The sequence below is a fragment of the Marmota marmota genome, unplaced genomic scaffold (genome assembly GCF_001458135.2).
Source record: "Marmota marmota marmota unplaced genomic scaffold, marMar, whole genome shotgun sequence".
Lineage (NCBI taxonomy): Eukaryota > Metazoa > Chordata > Mammalia > Rodentia > Sciuridae > Marmota > Marmota marmota.
In genome coordinates, this window is record NW_026000242.1 from 19,889,440 (window position 1) to 19,911,843 (window position 22,404).

Sequence of the window (22,404 nt, forward strand, 5' to 3'; positions counted from 1 at the left end):
CAGCTCTGTCAAAACAACAACTCTTTTTTAGAAATCACTTCTAAATTCCTTCTCTTTCCTCTCTTCCTAATAATTTGCTGAAGAATCTGGGTCACTTGTACTCTAGATTTTGCTGATGCTCCTGTCCTCTACTTTCTGAAGAAAGTAGTTCTATTTAGAGACTTGATCTGATTGATATTTGTTAGTCTCGTGCATTTCAACTGAGTTGAAAGATTAAAGGCTTTAAACATCATTTTGGTAACTACATATGCAAATTGGTGAAATTTATTGACTCACATAACTGACAATTCCAGGGCATATCATGGACTTGGGACTGATATCACATAATCGTATCTTGGTTTTTCTGTCTTCTGCTTGATTTTGGTCTTTTCTGAATTTTGGTTTCATTCCCAACAGTTTCTCAGGTTCCAGTTCACAGGAAAGAAATAGCTCAGTTTCATGTCCTTAGCACTTATTACCCTGACTTGAGCTAAGCATCTATCCTGAATCGATTAATAGAACTAAAGAAATATGATATTCTGATTAGCCAGATTATGGTGCTAATGAACAATAACGACTGTTATTGAATATAAAGAAATTTTTATTCCTGTCATTACAGTTGTTTTAGAGGGGATTTTACAAAAAATATTGACTAATGATTTTTTGACTAGATAATTTCTACACACAACATTTACAATTTTAATTACAAATATTTCCACTGGAGTGCGAGTGATTAGTTTGTTTGGGGTAACAAGGTTTAGGGAGAGGCCCTTAGAACTGTTCCCCCAATTTTTATTGTCAATGGGTACCTACTGACTCTTACCTGAGAGGTGCATTATTAGTAGAAATAAAAATGGCAGAGCTGTTTTAATACAGGAGAAAGTAATAAGCAGAAGTGGTAAAGTGGGTATGGCGGAGAAGGAAGCTGATCTTAGGCCCATAAAGAAAGCATGCAGGGCACTAGCACATTTAAGGGGTGGGAACATTTAATTGTGAGGTTACCGTTTAGAGCTCAGATTAGTCTACCAAGTTATTTTGAACGTCGACTGCAGAATATTAGTGGTTTCATGAAACATTTATTGGTGGTGACTATCAGCTCTGGCGCAGGGTGTAATCTTCATTAGAACAGTCAGGATACCTTGGACAAAACACGGAATTTTGACAACATTTCTCCACCCGCCCAGGCCAAGTCCCTCTCGGCTTGGTGTAAGGCAACTCTGGACCAACAGAAGCCACGCCCAAAGCGTCGCCCGGCTCTGCACTTGCGTCACTTCCGGTCCCGGGCAATTCTCATCCGGGTCAGATTGAGCTGCTTGCTGTCCGTGACTAGTGTAGGTGCCGCGCTGTTCGCGTTTTCTCCTCCTGGTGAGACCGAGCCGCAGTGTTCACAGGCGAGGAGCTATCTCTGTCCTAAGCTAAGAAAGACCAGGAGGAGACGTGCGAACGGGCAGCGGCTGGGCCGCGCCGGTGCGGGCTGGCGACTGTGTCCCTCCGCTTGCTGCTGTCTTTGGGAACTGGGTGCCAGCGCTGAGGGGCCTCCAGCGGACAGCGACCCCCTTCCCCGGCCCCCCAGCCCACCCTGCCGGGGAGGGCGGAAGATGCCAGTGAAGAAGAAGAGAAAATCCTCTGCGGTGGCAACGGCAGTAGCGGAAGACGGAGGCCTCAAAAAGTGTAAAATCTCCAGGTACCACCTCCCCCCACCTTTCAGTCTTTCCTCCTTTCTCCTTTGCAGGACAGCTGGAGGAGAAGGAGTTGGGCCCAGCCTCCAGGCCTCAAGTGGAGAGAGGTGAGACCCCTCTAATCAAATTAGGCGGTAGGTCTAGAACACCCAGTCTCCGAGCCCGACCTCGTGGTCGCTAGTGTGCGTGTGCTCTGGCGTTTAAGGAGGGACCAGAGAGTCGCCCTTCATTAGTCTACGTGCCCAGCAGAATGGGTGGGGAAACACTTGCATAGATAAAGTGCACTCTTTTCGACTTTCTACTCCCTTAATTCTTCTCTCGTCTTTTCCCCCCAAACCTAAAAGGTCAAACCTAGAATTTCTTTGTAGAGCCTGAAGAAAGGAGAGAGAGCATAAGGAATCTTGAGAACTGCTTTGGAAATGTAAAAAAGGAAAAACTTCTGTAATTGGCCTCCAAATTTTTAGTATTTGGAGTGGACTAATCTGAACCATCCCAGCTGGAGGCCTTTTTTAATTGAAGGAGCCCCAGTTTTGGGAATTATAGTTGGGAAGCCAATTCCCTGTGTGCAGCGTTGGGAAGGCTCTGCATGCTTTTTGTTTTCTAGAGCATTCAGCACGTTGTTAATTCTCAGAATGTATACTAATAATTTTGGAGCGATTATACTCAGTATTTTCTTTGAGAAAAAAAAAAAAGATAAAGCAGAACTATAATAATAGCTTTTTGGCCCCTTTCATACCATTCAGTCATTACAGAAACCTTCTATGCTGCAAAAGATCATTGCAGTTTAGGTGTGAGAAAGTGGGTTTTTGTCCTCCCCCCATCTCATATGGTATACTTGTCTCAATGATTGATGCTTTTCAACATCAACTTCAGATGTTACCATTAAAACAAGACTAGCTAGGGTTGTAAGGAAAAAAATAGAGTGCTCTTTAATGAGAGATCTACTGCTTAAAATGTAAGGGAGGTGACTTGTATAGTCTACATCTTCCTTTTTATAATTCACTTTTTTCCTTCATTACTGTGCTTTGGCAAAGAAGCCTAAGGAACTCTGTATTTTTTTCTTTTGGCTGTTAATTTATGATACAGTTTTCTTATATCCCTTGGTAGCTAACATTAGGATTTGAAGTGGTTACTAGCATATTTTTATGAAACATAGGCAAATTAGTTTTTATCACTGTAACTTGTGGCCATCTTAAGTGTGTAATATATCAAAATTATTTAAACATTAAAGTAGCTAGGCAGACAGAAATAGAAATCAAGTGATACTTTATCAATTAAAATTTTAAAATATGGTATTCCTATTTTACATTACATTATTCAATTGCAGAAATTCCAGTGTTTCCATATCATTGTGGTAGTGTAATTATTTGAATTCCTTGGTTGGTTAAATCCTAGAGGCCATTTTTTAACTTCCCAACTTTTAATGATTTTGTGAGGAAAAAAATATGATTAAGTAGCTTTTGCCCAATTATTTGGACTATTTTTGATTATTAATTTGTAAAAGTTTTGTTGTGTGTGTATTTTTTTAATCTGGAATTTAATACACTTTTAGGTTCTAAATCATCTTTTAAAAATCTTAAGTTTGAAAGGTGATACATGAAAATTTTTAATGTATCATTTATTTTGAAATATATACTTTGTAAGATTTTGAAATGTATGTGTTATGCACAGTTTCAATGGAAATCAGTGGAATTACAATAAAGATTTTACTTTCTCAGTCTTACATTGACACTTAGTTTGAACTTCTGCTTAGTCTTGAAATCTGGGCAATAATTTTAGTTGGTATTTTTGGAATTTGATAGTAAACAAAGAAGCAATTGGGTTTTGTTAGACAGAAATCTAATGTATAGACTACTGTTTCAAATTGCAAATACTTAACTCCATTTTTTCCCTATAATGTCAACTTAAAAAACAAAACTTTGTTTGAACTGAAGTAGTTCTTATTGAACTTAGTTTTTCATTAAGAGTTGAGACTTGATAAAAATCTTAGGCATTTGTGTGTTTTCTAAGCTATTGCAGATCCCAACCCCCTGCTAGACTAATAAGTGGAGAGGAACATTTTTCAAGCAAGAAGTGCCTGGCTTGGTTTTATGAGTATGCAGGTAATGAAATTAATGTAAGAAGATATCAGTCATATGCATTAAAAAAATTTATTTCCTTTTGGTTTATTCATTTAACAAATTATTTTTTCAGGCCTGCCATGTTTTAGTGCTGTGTGATAGGATCAGGGTCAAAACCAAGGATTGTGGATTAGTTAAGAATTTGGAGGGCTGGGGATGTGGCTTAAGCGGTAGTGCGCTCGCCTGGCATGCGTGTGGCCCGGGTTCGATCCTGAACACCACATACAAACAAAGATGTTGTGTCCACCGAAAACTAAAAAATAAATGTTAAAAAATTATAAAAAAAAAAAAAAAAAAGAATATGGAGCCACTTTCAGCTGGTATTTCTTTAAATATGTATTCAGTATGCATCAGGAGAGGAGAAACTCGTTTACTGTTAATGTGTAAACAGAGATTCACTTATTTACATCCTTTGGCTATAGTAGTATTATGGGAAACAAATACGTAGTAAATTTTTTTGGAAATTTTTGTGAATTTAACATTTTCTGAGACTTTAGGGGAGACAGGAAAAGATTTGAACTATGATTACACAAAACATTTACCCTTTAATGATTGTTATTTGGTCATATACTTCTATTAGAGATAGAATAGGAAAGTAAATAGATTCATGTTATTACATTGTGATAAATATTGTATTAGGAAGACACATTGTGAGAATTCATAGGAGCAATGTATAACCCAGCTTTGGAAGTGTCAGGGTAGTTTTCTTGGAAGAGCTAACTAACCTCAGCTAAATCCTATTAACAGCTGAAAAATTCTAAGCCTAGGATATAGGTGAAAGTCAAAACCAGCCATAGATGAGGCTGAAGAATTAAGCAAGTAAATGAAAAAGAATAATTATTTCCCATTTGTTACTAACGTTTTTGTAAGCCCCTTAAAGTAGTTTTGCTCTTTTGGAGTTATTAACTCTAAAAACTTGGTTTTGGTTTTCCTTTTCCCTCTTTTTCTTACCTGCTTTCTTATTTTTTTTTTCCCTCTCTTTTATCAATGACATTCTCACAATCTTTGTTTAAAAGTGTGTATGTAGTTTATTTAGTGCTAATCCATGTTAAGTTCTAAAATGTGCTTTGAACTTGAAATAAAGTTTAGATTAACTGTATGGAAAGTGAGACTATTTTAAAAAGGGGACAGCAACATAACTGTTGCGATCAGTGAGGTGGTCCCAAAAGTATAATTTAAAATTGTTTAGTAGCAGAACAGAATCATTCTAGACCAGAAAAAAAGCTATTACTGGCATCCCAAGGCAACCACTAACCCAATTTAAATGAAGGGAATTCATTTTCTTACTGACCTCCATTTAAGATGTTGACCCATTATTCAAAATGCCAGTTTTATTGGTATGCAGGATATAGAATCAAAAGGTCACTCTTCTTATTATAAAAATAATTAGCACTTTTTTTCTTTAATGTTTGCTTGAGTTTACCTCTTTTTAGGACTTTCCTGGGTATCATAAAATTCTAATTAAACATGTATTCCCTGTATTAGCATTTTTTAATTGCCAACAAAATAATTGCTGTCATTATTACAGGAATTGTGCTATATATATTATTTTTTCATATAACCATTCTGTTAAGTAGATGGTGTAATATTCATTTTATTATTGGGAAAACAGACTTAGATTAAGTAATTTGCCCTAGATACTATAGTAACAAGAGCAAGGAGTCAAACCATGGTTGTTGTGACACTAGAGACAATGGTTTTAACAACTATTCCTATATATATAAATTTTTTGGGGGGGCGGGGTACCAGAGATTGAACCCAGGGACGCTTAACCACTGAGTGACATCCTTGGCCCTTTTTGTATTTTATTTAGAATCAGGGTCTCACTGAGTTGCTTAGGCGCTCAATAAATTGCTGAGGCTTGCTTTGGACTTGCTATCCTCCTGTCTCAGCTTCCTGGGCTGCTAGGATTATAGGTGTGTGCCATTGCACAGGGCTAATATTTTTATTTAAATATGTACATGACTGTGTACATGGTAACTAATTTTCACTTTTATAAAAAATATGAGTACACTTGGTTAATTTATTTTCTATCATTCATTCAGTATTTATCCAGCACTTGTTGGTGAGTCAGGCACTGTGCAAAGTGCTGGGGATATAGGAGTGAAGAAGTCAGACATGATCCCTGTCTTCATGGGACTTGGCTTCTAGTGAAGAAGATAGTAAACAAGCATATAGGCAAGATAATTATAGATTTTGGAATATTATGCAAATAATAAATATAGGGAGCTTCATAAATAAAGAAGGATTGGATGGACTTTCAGAGACACAGATTAGGGGAGGGCTCTCTGTGGAGACTTTGGGCAGAAAATTGCTTGATAGGAAAGAACCAATTGCCAAACAGTCATTGTTTTGTGTTTAAATGCGTCTGTCCCTCATTAAGTGGAGACAGTGGTTGTGCCTATTAGTATAATATCTTATAAAGCCCTTAGCATAGTACCTGGTATATAGTCAGAACTCAGTATATTTTTGCTATTACTGTTAAAACAGTAATAGCATTACAGCATTAGATTTATTGGTTGTAGCTTTTTAATAATGTTGTTCCAAAATTAATCTATGTAGCTCATGATGAAAGTGCTGTGTCACTGAGCACATTATTTTGTCCCGAGAGTCTATTATGGGTATGGTATTAAGCACTGCACATACACCTGGAAACATTTTTTCATTATTAAAAAAAAAAAAAAATCAGAGTTAATGATGTTTTTCTCCTAGTTTTAAAAATATCCCACAATGTGTTACTATAGAATTATAGGTCACGTGTGATTAACTTGGTGGTTTTGCCTGTAAGCAAAACCTTTTTACTCTTGAATGATATTTATTTATTTATTTATTGCTTGCAGTGTTGGGGATTGAACCCAGGGGCACTTTGCCACTGAGCCACATCCCCAGACTTTTTGTATCGAAACAGGGTCTCCCTAAGTTGCAAAGTCTGGCCTTGAACTTGCAATTCTGCTTTAGCCTCCTAAGTCCCTGGCATTGTAGGTGTGTACCACTTTGCCTGGCTTGAGTGATATTTAAATTAACAAGAATTTAGTAATATGTTTGTCCCTGTTTATCCACAGGGGATTGGTAGGACAACCTCATCTTCACCACAGATAACAAAATCCAAAGATGCTCAAATTCCTTTATAAAATGGAGTATTATTATTTGCCTATTACCCTCACATATTCACCAGTAGACTTTTAGCCATCTCTAGATTAGTTATACTATTTAATACAATGTAAATGCTATGTAAATAGTTTAAAAATAATGAGAAAAAGTGTGTACATTCAGTACAGGTGGAGGTTTTTCACTCTCGAATATTTTTGATGAGCAATTGGTTGAAATTTATTAGTGCAGAACCCAAGATATAGAAGGCTAGTTGTATACTGGGCCTGTGGTAAACAAAAACATACAAAGTGAAAGGGAATTTTTAAAAAGTCGTAAGCAAAAATTTAAAAATGTTAGAAGTGTATAATACTAATATAGTAGCCAGCTGGTAAAGTGAACTAGTACAGTGAACTAATCATTTCCCAGGCTTTTTAAATTGAGTGCAAACCAATTTGCATGAAAGAGTAAATTAAATTCGGCTTTAGAAATTTTACCCAGGAATAGTGTCATTGGAGGGTATGGTTAAAAAGTTTAATTAAAATTATGACTCAAGGAAAGGACATTGGTACAGACTTTGCTTTAGACTTAAATATATTACTGTTTGCATTTCTTTGGGAAAGTTATTTAACATTTATAGATCTTAGCTCTATAAGATGAGGTATATGTGTGTATGTATGTATGTGTGTGTGTGTGTGTATATATATATATATATATGGTGTATATATGCATACTTTATACATATAAAACAAATTTTAACCTGATTCTAATCAGTTTTAATCACTAATCCCCATTTCTAGAAGCCTGTATTTTGTGACAGTAGCTGATATTTCTTGACAAAACTCTTCAGCTTTCCCTTCTAAGCACTGATGGCAATTTTGAGGGCGAGTGTACTTGTTGCATCAGAAAAAATTAGAATGTATTTCTGTCATGGCTTTAAAAAGCACTTTTGTTTTCTTCCATTAAATTTTTAATGTTTTTTTTTTTCTTCCAGCCATATAATGAGGATGCATACTCAGTTATGGGTTTGGTTTTTTTTTTTTTTTTTTGGTACTAGGATTGAACCTAGGGCCTTGCATATGCTAGGCAAGTACTCTACTGCTAACCTATATCCTCAGTCCTTTTTATTTTATTTTGAGACAAGATCTCACTAATTTGCCCAGGCTAACTTCAAACTTGTGATCCTCTTGCCTCAGCCTCCCTAAGAGACTGGGATTACAGACATGTGCTGCCAAACACAGCCTTAGTTATGTATTTTTTAATACCTTTATTGTGTATGCTTTTTTTTTTTTTTTTATGGTGTTGGAGATTTAACTCAGGGCCTTGTGCCTGCTAAGCACACATTCTACCACTGAACTACACCCCCAGCTCTTATGTACATTCTTTCCTATGTTGAATTATGAATATAACATGTTTAATTAAAACAATTCTCTAGATGTTCATATTAGGAAGTAAAAATGACTACCACCATCTTCCCCTTTCAACACTTCAGTGCACTTTTACTGCTTATTTAAACTTAAGGACATTGATCATTTTACATAAAATTTAAAATGGGTTTTGGTTTCTGATTATATATTAAAGTCATTTTGACATCCTGGATATCATCTCAAGCAGCAAAATGTATTGACTACATAATGGATGGCTACATTCTAAGATAAGCTAACAATGATGCCGTCAAATCCACCTGAGCAGCGTTGGTCTAGTTTATGACTTATAAAGCTGGAGTATTTTTAGTTCTTAAGAAAGGAGAATAGAGGCTCCTCTTGACTAATTTAACATTATGTATCAAGATTTATTTTAGTTATCCAGTCACAAAAGAAACCTAGCGGATTCAATATCTATGTGTTGGGAGTCTGATTTAAAAAAAAAAAAGCATGAGAATTGATATGTTAATTTAAATTTAGTGATAGGGAGTCAAGTAAGGAATAAGATAAATAACAATTTTTGGTCACATGATAGACACAAGCTAATTGAGATTAAATTTTTGTTTCTACATTAAGGTGACATAACTGATGCCTTGTGATTTAGAACCAATATGATAAGGAAAATATTTCTTAAAGTATAATATAGTAGTTTAAATAAGTCATTTTTACAATATAAATTTTCAAGAATAATTAAATTTATTTAAAAGAGATAATGATAATCTGTAGTAAGTAAATGAATATTCTTCTTATTACTGTATTAAACTATGCATTGAGCTAGGCCTAGTGGCGCATGCCTGTAATCCTAGCAATTCCAGAGGTTGAGACAGGATTGCAAATTCAAGGCCAGCCTCTGCAACTTTGTGAGGCCCTAAGCAACTTGACAAGACCCTGTCTCAAAATAAAAAATTTGAAGGGGCTGGTACTGTAGGTTGCTTACCTTAGGGTTAAATCCTTAGTAGAAAAAAATGAAAATGGGCATTGTTTCTTACACATGCTAGCTTCAATCTTCTTAGGCTTTTTAAAATTCTTGCTTTGTGGGCTGGGGATGTAGCTCAGTGGTGTAGCACTTGCCTAGCATGTGCAGTATCCTAGGTTCAATCCTCAGTACCAAAAAGAAAAAATTGATTCCTGCATTGCCAAAAATTTTATTAGGAGTAGGCTTAGTAAATTTTTTAAATAAATTAATGATTAATACTAATGAAGTATTTCTTTATCGATTCTTTTTAAAATTTCCTTAATTTCATAGTGACTTGTTAAAGACTACTTTTAAAAGTTTTAAATTCTAAATCCTCTAGCAAATATTTATACTTCTTTTGAAGCTATTCTAGTTATTTGTCAAATGTTATGTTGTATTCATAGATGCCTTGTTCTATGTTGATATTGAATCATAATCAAATATATAAATTATTTTTGTCTTTGAAGGTCCTGATGAAGTTGTAGGGCCAGAAGGAATGGAAAAATTTTGTGAAGACATTGGTGTTGAACCTGAAAATGTATGTTTTATTTCTAAGTAGAATGCAATATAAGATGGGTATAACAAATTCATAAATTTCTGAAAATTGATTTTATACTTATGAAGATTTTGTTTTTTTTACCTTTAGTATTGTAAATTTGCATTTAGAGTGTTATTAATCAGTTTAAGTTGGGCACGTATTCTCTTGTTATAAATGTTTTTGTGGTAAAGTGAGATTCTACCTCATAAACTTTTACTTCTAAGAAATTGGCCCATCTTAGTTTCTTTATAGTTAATAATTCCAGAGGTTGTACTCTTTAATGGTTGAAGGATGGATATAGTTTTTATAAAAATGCTCTCCATGATAAATATAGAAATGATTATCTCTATGCTGACTTTTCCCGTATCCTTTATGTTCTGTTCTTTCCAGATTATTATGTTAGTTTTAGCGTGGAAATTGGAGGCTGAAAGCATGGGATTTTTTACCAAGGAAGAATGGTTAAAGGGAATGACTTCATTACAGTAAGAAATTTTTTTAAAAAACAAATTTGATGGCCTATTTGAAGATCTTAATTGATACTTTGTGCTTCATAATTTTCAGGAGTAAGATTTCACCTTTAAAAAATCAAATTGGTTTGATCTATCACAATCAGTTTGGGGATTGACAAAATTATATTGTGATCTTGGCAGATAAATACCCCATTTTTCATATTGTTTTAGAACTTCAGTATAATTGTATCAAAAACTCGTTGATTCTCTTGTTAAGTGAATTAGAAATCTGTGATTAAAGAGTTTGTATTCACAGGTTGCTTGAGTATTATAAGGGCTTTACATTCTGAATAGAGAACTCCACAATGTAAGGAGTTTGTTCATGAGCAGTCCTAAGTTCCAGGGCCTCCTCACTCCTTTCTTAAGTCAGTTTGAAGATACAATTACATGATATTTTTAGATTGTTTTTCTTTTTTACTAAATGAACTCAAACAGAACAAAAGAAAATGTCAGTTCCCATGCAATCTTCAGCCATTTTATAGTTGGATACTTTCAGTTTAAGATGGTGTCTTTGAATATCTAAATTATAAGTTATAGAATTAACTTTATAAAAATAATTTGATTTTGGCTTTCCAGAGTGAAGTTTATTTAATTTCAGAATTAATAAGGAATTATGTGTTAATTTTATATCATGTTCCTAATGTTTCTTCAGGATATTACTGGTTAAAATTTTCAAGTGAGGAAGCATTAATTTATATTTTAAAGGCAGAAACTAGGGTTTTATTAGCCTGGTGGTTTCCTGTTGTGATATGCTTTTATTAACACACCTAACTATTTTTAGTCCTCCTTTGCCTGTTCTTCAGTTTTTTTAAAAGGAAGTATATTTGTTTTTATGGCACCTATGCTTTTGTATTTGAGTTTTCAGTGTCTAATTTAAACCAACATTAGCATATAGATAGTTTATATTTGGAGGGGTAAAAACCTTTTCTTGGGAACCAAATCATAATTTCTAGAATAGAACATAAAATCAATTCTCCTACTTCCATTATTTATAAATAAGGAATTTAAGACGAAAACAAGTTAAGAAAATATTTGGCAATGTTTACACAATTCCTTAGTGGCAGATTTAGGATCTAGAGTTTAAATTTACCGATTACTAGTTCTGTATTACATTTAGATGTTGTAATATGCCCAGTTAAATACATTGGTTCTGAAATTTTGGGGGGCTATATCCTACCAAATATTTAATTAACTTAAAAAAATTTTTTTATTAGTTATTGATGGACCTTTATTATTTGTTTTATGTGGTGCTGGGAATCGAACCCAGTGTCTCATACGTGCTAGGCAAGTGCATACAAAAGGATACACAAGGAACATAAACCACAGTTTTTATGCAACTTAGCCTGTTCTATTAAAATTGTTAGTTGCTAATTTGACATTTTAAGGGCTTTTTAGGTTACTACATTTTGTGAGCTGTTTTTTGGATTATTCCAGCTAATAAGTAGTTTTGTATTTATAAACCAAGAAGATGCAAATTGTTTTTGCATGAGTTGATATGAAGAGCCTTTGTATAATAAAGTGGTTAACAAAACATTTCTAATACTCCTGAATCATTAGATATGAGTACCAAAAACCAGAAATTAAGTAGCCCATGAACATGGTTTTTATTAGCATCTTTTTTTTGAGGGGAGGGTTGTTACTGGGGATTGATCCAAGGGGCACTCTATCACTGAGATATATTGCTAGCCCTTTTTGTTTTATTTTGAGACAGGGCCTCACTAAGTTGCCCAGACTGTCCTTGAACTTGGACTCCTACCTCAGCCTCTTGAGTTACTGGGATTACAGGCACAGGCATGTGCCAGTGCACCTTTGACATATGTTTTCTGTAGGAAGTTCAAAAGCTATTCAAAATAAAAGCAAGTACTTATTTCAAATTGTCCCAGAAGTTTATCATTGTCATGTACCTAGAACAATATTAACAATATTCTGTAGAGCTTTGAAGCTATACAAATAAGTTTTCTCAGCTAGGAAAATGATTTTTTTCTTCATGATATAAATTGTTATGTGAAGTATAAAGTTTTCTTCCCTCTCAGTCAACCAATTCTTATTATTCCCTGAATCTTTCAAAATCTTGCTAGGAAAAAAATAGTTCAAATTTTAAGCAACACAGACTAAATAACCTGTATGTCTTAATATTAAAATTTATAGTTGTTTAATATACTTGACTTTCTATAATATAATCTTAAAATATAAAACTTTATAGGCTCTATTCCCTGTGTATAGTTTTCATTTGTACTTTTAGAATTTAATTTAGCCAAGGAAGCTGATGGTCTTTAAATCATCTTAAGATAGTTATCAGTTGTTTCAATTAATTTTAATGTGTAGAAACTTTAGTTGAACTGTGCTAAAGAGTAGAAATAGTCTGATAGTTAAAATATATACTTTAGTCAAATATAGTGAACTATAATAGTTATGATTAATTTTAATCTGTATTGTATAATGCTTTACAGTTTTTAGAAAACTTTACACATTTGCTTTAAGGCTATCATACAGGCTTTCTATAAGTGAATTGGCTTTCTATTTTGTGTGAAGAAATTTGTTCATTTGAATTTATATATAATTGGGAGTAGATGGATATTTTGTAAGTTTCAGAGGATGAAATTGCCATAGCTTTTCTAGATATTTTGCTTCATAAAGTTTTCATCTTTAGTAAGTCAAGTTTCCCCAAATTGTATTTAATTTTATAGATATTTACATTAAAACCCTATCTTACATTAAGTACTGTGCCTCTTACTGGTGATCACTGTGATACATCAGGCACAGCTCTTGCCCTTTGGTTATATTATAATAGGTCAGGGAAGACAGTTCAATACTATAACTGAAACCCAGGCAGAACCTGATATGTGATAGAGTAAAAGTACAAAATACTGGGAAAGGAAAGAAACTAATAAGGCTAATTTCAGCTGAGTAGATTGTGAAATCTTTATAGACTTGGCATTTGAACTGGAACTTGAAAAATGATCAAGATGTTGTTGGTTGAGGATATGGGAAAATGTTTCAGAAGAGAGAAATTGGGAGGAGAGCCTTGAGGAAGGAAATTATGTTTAAAGGACGTAATCTGGTTGTTAGAATTATAGGATAGATAAAGTTGCCAGAATGTGTTTAAAATTCTAGATATTTGGGATAATGACTCCATTGTGAAGAGCCTAGGTAACATGTTTAAACAATGTTTTAGATACTGGGAAACAACCAGATATATAATGTATGTATATATTTTTTAGTTGTCAGTGGATCTTTTATTTATTTATATGCAGTGCTGAGGATTGAACCCAGGGCCTCACACATGCCAGGCAAGCAAGTGCTGTACCACTGAGCTGCAACTCCAGCCCCAACAACCAGATTTTTGAGCATAGGAATCATCAAAGATTTTTCAGTGCAGTTTTTAATGAGCAGTTGTTTTTGTTTTTATGTTTTCAGATTCTTTGGACTGAAGCAGGCCTTGCATGTGCTAGGCATGCACTCTATGCCATTGAGCTATATCTCCATCCCTTATTTTATTTTGAGACTGGTTCTCACTAAGTTGCTCAGGCTGGTTTTAAACTTGTCATCTTCCTGCCTCAACTTACCAGGTAGCTGATAACACAAGTATGTACCATTATATCCAGCTGCTGGTTATTTTAAGGTTAGATACTTGAGAATTTTAGCAAAACTATGGACCATCTCCCTGTTAAGATTCACATATACTGCTACACACAAAATCATGCTTGTGTTCTTAGGAGGTTATGGATCTTTCTTATTCTCCATCTACAGATACAAAGTTCTAGGGGTGGTTGGAAGGTTTGGTTCTGACATACTCTACTGGAATGGAGCATTTTTCACATATTAGCTAGATGAAAGTTTCGTGTTGGAACAAGGGTAAAATATGTTGGTAGAGAAAACAACATAGACCTTTGAAGAGAATTGTACTTGATATGATGTTATAAATAAAGTGGTAAGAGGATAGCATCTGATAACAGTGGTAGGAACTAAGTTACCTGCCAGTGGGGTACAGATTGCGCATTCTGGTCTTTCGAGTCCTTATTTTGAAAATTATAGGGAATGTTCTGGCTTGACTTTCTTTAAAAAAGAAAGGAATGAAGAATATTTACTTTATGGTGGAGGCAGAGGAGTGGGTAGATGGGATCCTATGGTGAGTGTGGTTTGTGACTATTATTCATTTGGCATTTTGGGTCCAACTGCTGTTTGCATCTTTCCTCTTCAATCTCTCATGAGTTTCAAAATGCGCTTTTCACATTTCCATATACGCCTAGAGGTAGAATTATTGTAGGTGATAAACCTGATTTAGAAAAGGTTCTTAATCTAAAATTTTGTGATGAAATTCTTTTATTGGAATTTACCCTTCAGGAAGAGAACCTCATTTAGATCTGATACATAAATGAGAATTCTCATTTTAAAGGTGAAGCAGAATTTTGAAGGCCTCCCTTGATGATCAGGTGTTTAACAATACCCAGGAAATTAATTTCCAAGTCTCAGTATTGAAATTTATACCATTTTGTTCTTCCATTAACCATAATGGCCTTGGAGAGTGGTATTATATTATGCCAATATTCCCCCAAATCTGGTGTTTCTCTTTGTTTCTTTCTTTTTTTTTTTTTTTTTTGGTTCTATTTATAAACTACTTGCTTCCCATGACATTACTAGTTAAGAATGCTTTTTTTTTTTNGAATGCTTTTTTTTTTTTTTTTTTAAAGAAGGACCTATTCTTCCTAAATTCCTAATTTCTGTGATATTGACTTTTTTACTATTTGGAGTTTATCTAGGGACTAGATTAAGAATTGAGTTGGTATTAGTGAGTAGGTATGTTTATTTGGTTCACTGACAGTCTTTCTGATGCTGGTAATGTGGAGATTTGGGCTTTTCTTTTTTATCACTCTTCCCCAAGGAGAAAACATCAATTTTCAATGCCATTAGATTCTTTCTCTGCTCAAGATGCAGACCATTAGGTGTGGTAGGATGTAGTTTGGGTAACAGAATGTAGGGTAGGTGATTTTTTTAATCCATTTGTCTCAAAAGAAACACATTAAGCCAAGAGCTATCTTAATCATTTAACACATGTATTCCCATTTAATCTTTATGGCTATCCTATGAAATTATTATTGTTATTTTAGAAAAGAGGAAACAAGCTGGAAAGGGTTAAATTAGTAACTTTCCTAAAGGCCCCATGGCTGAAAATAGAGAAGTTAGGATTTTAACTGAAGTCACTGACATGAATCTTTGTTCTTTTTTTCACTATCTCTGTCTTAAAGCTCATTGAGATCACTTAAGTAATATTGTTGCTGTGTGAACCCATGGGATGTAAAATATTTGGAAAAGATTATATATAATTTCTTGAGTTCTTATCTCTTTAGAACTTAGTCACTATGTGCTTTATGATTTTGTTTTGATCTGTATTTTTCCACTGATTTTTTTCCCCAATAGCAATTGTGAAACTTAATTAAAAAATCTCGTCCATCAACCTTGGAGCTTATTTTTGGTGTTCATATTTTTTTTTTAACAAATATTTTTGGAGTGCTTCTATATACCAGACCTTGTGTGTTACACTGTTAAAATAATTTTCAAACTATGGAGGTAGAAAAAGGAATAACTTAGATTGTCAGGAGGCATACTTTGTCTTTTTCTCCCTTTTGTATTTCAAGTTTGTTAAAGTTTTGCATTATATTTTTAGTAAGCTTTTTGCTGCTGTGACTAAAAGATCCAACCAGCACAACTGTAGAGGAGGAAGAGTTTAATTGGGGGCTCATGGTTTCAGAGATCTTGGTCCATAGACAGCTGACTCCATTCCTCAGGACTTGAGGTGAAACTGAACATCATGGCAGAAGAGTGTGGTGGAAGGCTCACAAGATGATCAGACAGCCTAGAGATTCCACTCACCAAATAGAAAACATACACCAAAGGCATGACTCCCAATGACCCACCTCCTCTAACCACACCCTACTTGCCTTCAGTTACCACTCAGTTAATCCTTGTAGGGGATTAATTCACTAATTGAGTTTAAACTCTCTTAACCCAATTATTGTCTCACATGTGAGCTTTTGGTGGACACCTCATATCCAAACTATAACAGTGAGCTTAAATTACTAAAACAAAATGTGAAAACATTGCTTTAAGTTGCAAAGATACAGAAAACAGGCCTCTACCTAAAATAATCCATGAAGGGGAAAGAATACATGTAACTCCTCCTTCCTCCCACGGCAGTGCTAGGGATTGAACCCAGGGCGTCATACTTGTTAGGCAAGCGCTCTACCACTGAGCTACATAGAGCTTTATACCTAAAATGTAGTGGTAATCTCAGACCACTTTTTGGGGTGGTGGTGGTACCAGGGATTGAACTCAGGGAAGAAAATTATAAAGAGGCTAAAAGATATAAGGATAGTTTTGTTACTATTGAGTTTTGAGAGTTTTCATATTCTAGATTTGCATATACAGAATACAGAATATCTGTATTCCAGACAGGAGTCCTTCATTGGATATGTGGCTTGTAATATTTTTTTCCCATTTGTTTTCATCCTTTTCTTAATAAGGCTTTTTGGGAAATAAAAGTTTTAATTTTTAAAATTGTATGATTTTATTAGTATACTGTGGTTATACATAATAGTGGGGTTCATTTTAACATATTCATAAATGAATATGATATAATATATTCCATTTCAATCTGTGGTACTTCCACTTTCCCTGTCCTCCTTTTCCCTCATCCCCCTCCTCTATTCTACTGGTCTTTCTTCTATTTATTTGTTATCTTAATTGTGCATTATAATCATACATAAGTGGAATTCATATATGCATAAGTTGATTGATTTCACTTCATTACTTCCTCCCCTTCCAACCCTTCTTTTCTCCCCTCCATTCTTTTCCTCTATTATTTTCATAAGATCTTCCCTTTGTTTTTATTCCTTATTTCTTCCTGGTTTTTACATTTGATAGAAAACAGTTGGCCTTAACTTTGAGTTTGGCTTATTTCACTTAGTATGTTGTTTTCCAGTTCATCCATTTGCCAGCAAATGCTTCATTTTATTCTTTATAGCAGAGTAGAACTCCATTGTGTGTGTGTGTATATATATACATATACCTGTGTGTGTGTGTGTGTGTGTGTGTGTATACCACATTTTCTTTATTCATCCATTTGTTGACAGACACCTATGTTGGCTTCATAATTTGGTAATTGTGAACTGCACTACCATGAACATTGAAATGCAGGTATCACTATAGTATGCTGATTTCAGCTCTTCACAAGGAGTGAATTAGCAGGATCATATTGTGGTTCCATTCCTTATCTTTTAAGGACTGTCCATATTGCTTTCCAAAGTGTTCCTACTAATTTGCAGTCGCACTAACAGTGTATAATTATTCCTTTCTCCCCACATCATCTCCAGCATTTATTATTATTTATTTTCTGGTTTTGTTTTGTTTGTACTGGGGATTGGACCCAGGGGTACTTTACCACTGAGGTACATCCCCAACCCTTTTTATTTTTTTAAATTTCGAGACAGAGTCTCACTAATTTGCTGAGGGTCTTGCTGAGTTGCTGAGCCTGGCATCAAACTTGTGATCTTCCTGCCTCAACCTCCTGAGTTGCTGATATTATGGGCGTGTGCTACCACCTGGCTATTATTTATAATCTTGATTATTGTCACTCTAAATGAGGTGAGATGAAACCTCAATGTAGTTTTGATTTGCATTTGATTGCTAAGGAAATTGAACATTTTTTCACTTATTTTTGGCCATTTGCCCTTCTTTTGAGAAATGACTCTTTATTTTGTTCATTTGCCCATTTATTGATTGGGTTATTTGTTTTTTTGATAAGTCTTTGAGTTCTTTGTGTATTATGAATATTCGCCCTTTATCAGAGGAGTAGCTAGCAAAGATTTTTCTCCCATTTTATAATCATTTTGAGCTCTTGTTTCCTATATTGTTCAGAACCTTTTTAAATTTGATTTGATGTCATCCCATTAATTTATTCTTGGTTTTATTTTTTGAGCTTTAGGAATCTTAATTGAGGAAGTTAGTGCCTACACACATATGATGGAGTATTGACCCTATAATTTTCTAGCATTTGCAGAGTTTCTGGTCTTTGATCCACTTTGAGTTGAGGGAGGGAGATAGAGGTTCAGTTTCATTCTTCTACATATGGTGATCCAGTTTTCCCAGTACCTTAAAGACTGTCTTTTCTCCATCTTATGTTGTTAGCAACTTTGATAAGGATTAGATGACTATGTCTATGTGAGTTTGTCTCTGTGTCTTCTAGTCCATTGGTTTTCAGTCTGTTTTGATGCCAACGTCATCCTGTTTGTTACCTGTAGTTCTGTAGTTTGAGGTTGGGTAATGCCTCTAGCCTTGTTATTGCTCAGAATTGCTTGACTATTCACAGTCTCTTATTCTTCCTTATGAATTTTAGCACTCTTTTTTTCCTCTAGTTCTGTGCAAAAATTCATTGGAGTTTTAATAAAGATTTCATTGAATTTGTGGAACATTTCTGGTAGTATGATCATTTTGACAATATTATTTCTGCCTGTAGAAGAACAAGGAAGGTCTTTCCATCTTCTAATGTTTTCTTCAGTGATTTCTATAGTTTTCATTGTAAAACCCCCTTGGTTAGATTTATTCCTAGTTTGGTTTGTTAATGGGAATTGTTTTTCTCAATTATTTTTCTACTGGGTTCATTATTGGTATGTAGAAAAGTGTTGATTTTTCTATGTTGAATTTGTATGCTGCTACTTTGCTTTGTTTAAGTCCAGTATATTGTTTTTCCTTTTATGGAAAAATTCTTTGCCTAGCTTTATCCTGAGAATTTTCTCTTATATTTTTTTCTAGAAGAGTTTTGAAGTTTTACATTTAAGTCATTGGTGTATTGTAAATTAATTTCTATAAAAGATGTGAGACTTAGGGGTCTTAGTTGAATTCTTTGCCTTGGTTGTCCATATATTCCAGTACTGTTTGTTGAAAAGCTATCTTTCATCCATTAAATTGCTTTTGCACTTTTGTCAAAAATCAGTTGGATGTATTTTGTGGGTCTATTTCTGAGTTCTTCATTCTGTTCCATTGATGTGTCTTAATCTTCTGCCAGTACCACAGTCTAAATTACTATGGCTATATAATGTCTTGAAATTAGATGGACTGGGTCATTTTTTTTCCCCACAAAATTGCTTTAGCTAATCTAGTTCCTTTGCTTTTGCATATAAATTTACATAATATCTATAAAAAACATTTTTCTGAGATTTTGATTAAACTATGAATTGACATTTTTGCCATTTTCAGTGTTTTGATATATATCTGTTCATTTTTATTTTTTATTTTATTATTGTTTTTTAATATTTATTTATTTTTTTAAAATTTTCGGCGGACACATCATCTTTGTTTTTGTAGGTGGTGCTGAGGATCGAACCCGGGCCGCACGCATGCCAGGCGAGCGCGCTACCGCTTGAGCCAAATCCCCAGCCCCATATATATCTGTTCATTTTTAAATGTTATTGTTTTTTGCAGCACTGGAGATTGAAACCAGGGCCTTGCACATACTACACAGCATTCAACACTGAGCCACACTGCCCGCCCTCCCCATTTTCTTAGATATTTGATTTTTTCCCACCAGTCTTGTATAGTTTTTGAAAGTGCAAGTCATGTACATACGGTGTTAGAATTACATGTATTACATTTTTATTTTGACCTATTATGAATGGTGTTGTGTTTTTTTAAATTTTAGAGTCTACATGCTCATTACTATTATAGAAATACAGTTAATTTTTGTAAGTTTATCTTGTCTCCTGTGGCCTTGTTTTATTACAAACAGATGTTAATTTGTTTAGTTCCCTCCACTAAATGATTATGTGGTTTTTCCTTTTTTTGTGTATTTTTGTCTGCTTTTGTTAGAAGGTAACTCTGGCTTTTTAAAGTAAATTGGAAAGTTTTTCGTTTTATTATTTGAAATGGATTATGTAGAATAGTTCTTTATAGGTTTGTTTCTCCAGTGAAACCATCTAAGCTTAGAGATTTTTTTCTGAGAACTTTTAAATTTGAATTCAATTTATTTAATAATAATTATTATAATTATTAAATATAACAATGTATTATAAACATTATTTATATTATATAAATATAAATAATAATAATAAATATAAATAATTTAGGACTACTCATTACTGCATATTGTGGTCTGGTATTTGTGCTTTTTAAAAAATTTTTTATTCCTGGGTAATGATTATACATAAATAGTGGAATTCATTGTGGCACATTTTTATGTACTCATAATTTGATCAGTTTCATTCCCAATTGCCTCCTCTTCCTTCTATCTTACTGGTCTCCCTTCTACTTTCATGAAAATCTCCCCCCACCCCCCCTCCTGTTTCTTTCTACCACTTAGGAGAGAAAGCATTCTTTATTGTGAATAGCACTGCCATAAACATGGGTATTCTTTTGGATCAGTACTGAGGGGTGTTATAGCTGGGTTATAAGGTAGTTTCAATCATACTAGTCTTTTGAGGAATTTACATATTGATTTCCATGGTGTTTATTTAGTCTTGGTATTTCTGCTTTTTAAAGGATTGAATCAGTTTATCTAGGGTAGATTGAAAATTTTTGTGTATAGTTATTCATAGGATAGTCCCTTTGAGTCTTTTTTGTTGTTGTTTTTAGATGTTGATGGACCTTTATTTTATTCATTTATTTATATGTGGTGCCGAGAATCAAACCCAGTGCCTCACAAATGCTAGGCAAGTGTTCTACCATTGAGCTATAACCCCAGCCACTTCTTTGAGTCTTTAATGATATCTTTCCCTTTTTTGTTGTTTTTGAGCAGTCTTACTAGAACCTTGTCAAATTATTGATTTTTTTTTTCCCCCAAAGAACCAGTTTTTGTTTAATTGATTTGGTGGAGGTAAGTTTTTTTGTTCTGTTTTTTTTTTTTGTTGTTGTTGTTTGTTTGTTATTGCTGTTCGTTTCAGTTTTATAGATTTTGGCTCTTAATTATTTAGTTCATGTATTTATTTTGCTGCTCTTATTCTAGAATCTAAAGGTACAAATATATTTTCATCTCCTTCAACTTAGTGCATTTTCAGTGGACATTGGCACTTTGATCCAGGGATTATTTAGGAGTTTCCTGTGTAGTTTCCAAGTGTTCATCAGAGATTACGCTGTTATCTTCCTGCTATTATTTTCTAGTTTGGGTCCATTGTGGCCAGAGAACACAGTTTCCATCACTTCAGTTATTTATTTTTTATCTGGGGGTTTGTTTTATGGCTCAGGGTATGGTGTTATCTTGATTTATGTTCCATAGGCATTTGAAAAGAATATATATTCCACTGTAAATTAGTGAAGTATTCCTTTGTCATGTAGATTCTATTGGTTGATGGTATTGTTAAATTCTTTGTTTACTGACATTCTAATATTTCTATCAGTTGAGGAGAGGAGGTGTTTAAATCTCCAACTACAATTATGAATTTGTTTATTTCTCCTTCAATTCTGTCAATTTTTTCTTCACATGTTTGTAGCTTTGTTATTTGGTACATCTTGGATTGCTTAAGGTTATTTAGGATTGCAGTGTCTTCTTGGTTGATTGACCCTTTTATCATTAAGCACTTGTTTGAATCATTTTCTTTGTTGTAAAGTGCATATTAGTATAGCCACTCCTGCTTTCTTTTGATTGTTTTTATGATGTATATCATTCCATTCTGTTGCTATTAACCTGCCTGTATTGTTATTTTTGAGATTAGTGTCTTCTAAACAGCATATATTTGGGTCATTTTTTAAACTCTGCTTTGCAAATTTATCTTCTCATCGGTGTATTTAAAGACCTTTTATATTATGTGTGATTATTGATAAGATAGGCCATAAGACTTTTCTATTGTTTTGTTTGTTTTATTGTGTGGTTAGTTGCTTGTTGAAGCATTTTTATGATGGTTCTTTGAAGTTATGTCAGATAATTATGAGCATTTCTGTCATTTTGGTGTTTGAATTTATTATGTTTTTGCCTTCTCTGTGAGATCTTGGTTCTTGTTTAAGTAATTTTTTTTATTGAAACCTGGACATTTTTTTTTTTTTTTTAATTTTAATATTTATTTATTAGTTTTCGGCAGACACAACATCTTTGTTGGTATGTGGTACTGAGGATCGAACCCGGGCCGCAC

At 33.9% G+C, this 22,404-nt stretch overlaps 1 protein-coding gene across 5 annotated transcripts in view; it reads left to right on the plus strand.

The window, feature by feature from the left end:
- The first annotated feature begins 1,255 nt into the window (after positions 1-1,255).
- Positions 1,256-22,404, plus strand: part of Dcun1d5 (defective in cullin neddylation 1 domain containing 5) — a 29,993-nt gene continuing 8,844 nt past the window's right edge. The window contains exons 1-4 of one of the 5 annotated variants that reach the window (XM_048795914.1): positions 1,256-1,765; positions 3,669-3,760; positions 9,712-9,782; positions 10,173-10,264. In XM_048795914.1, the coding sequence (XP_048651871.1) occupies positions 1,578-1,765; positions 3,669-3,760; positions 9,712-9,782; positions 10,173-10,264 (443 nt within the window). In that variant the 5' untranslated portion in view covers positions 1,256-1,577. The remainder of the gene's footprint in view (positions 1,766-3,668; positions 3,761-9,711; positions 9,783-10,172; positions 10,265-22,404) is intronic. The other 4 variants (XM_015489937.2, XM_015489938.2, XM_048795915.1 and 1 more) reach the window with 4 other exon arrangements.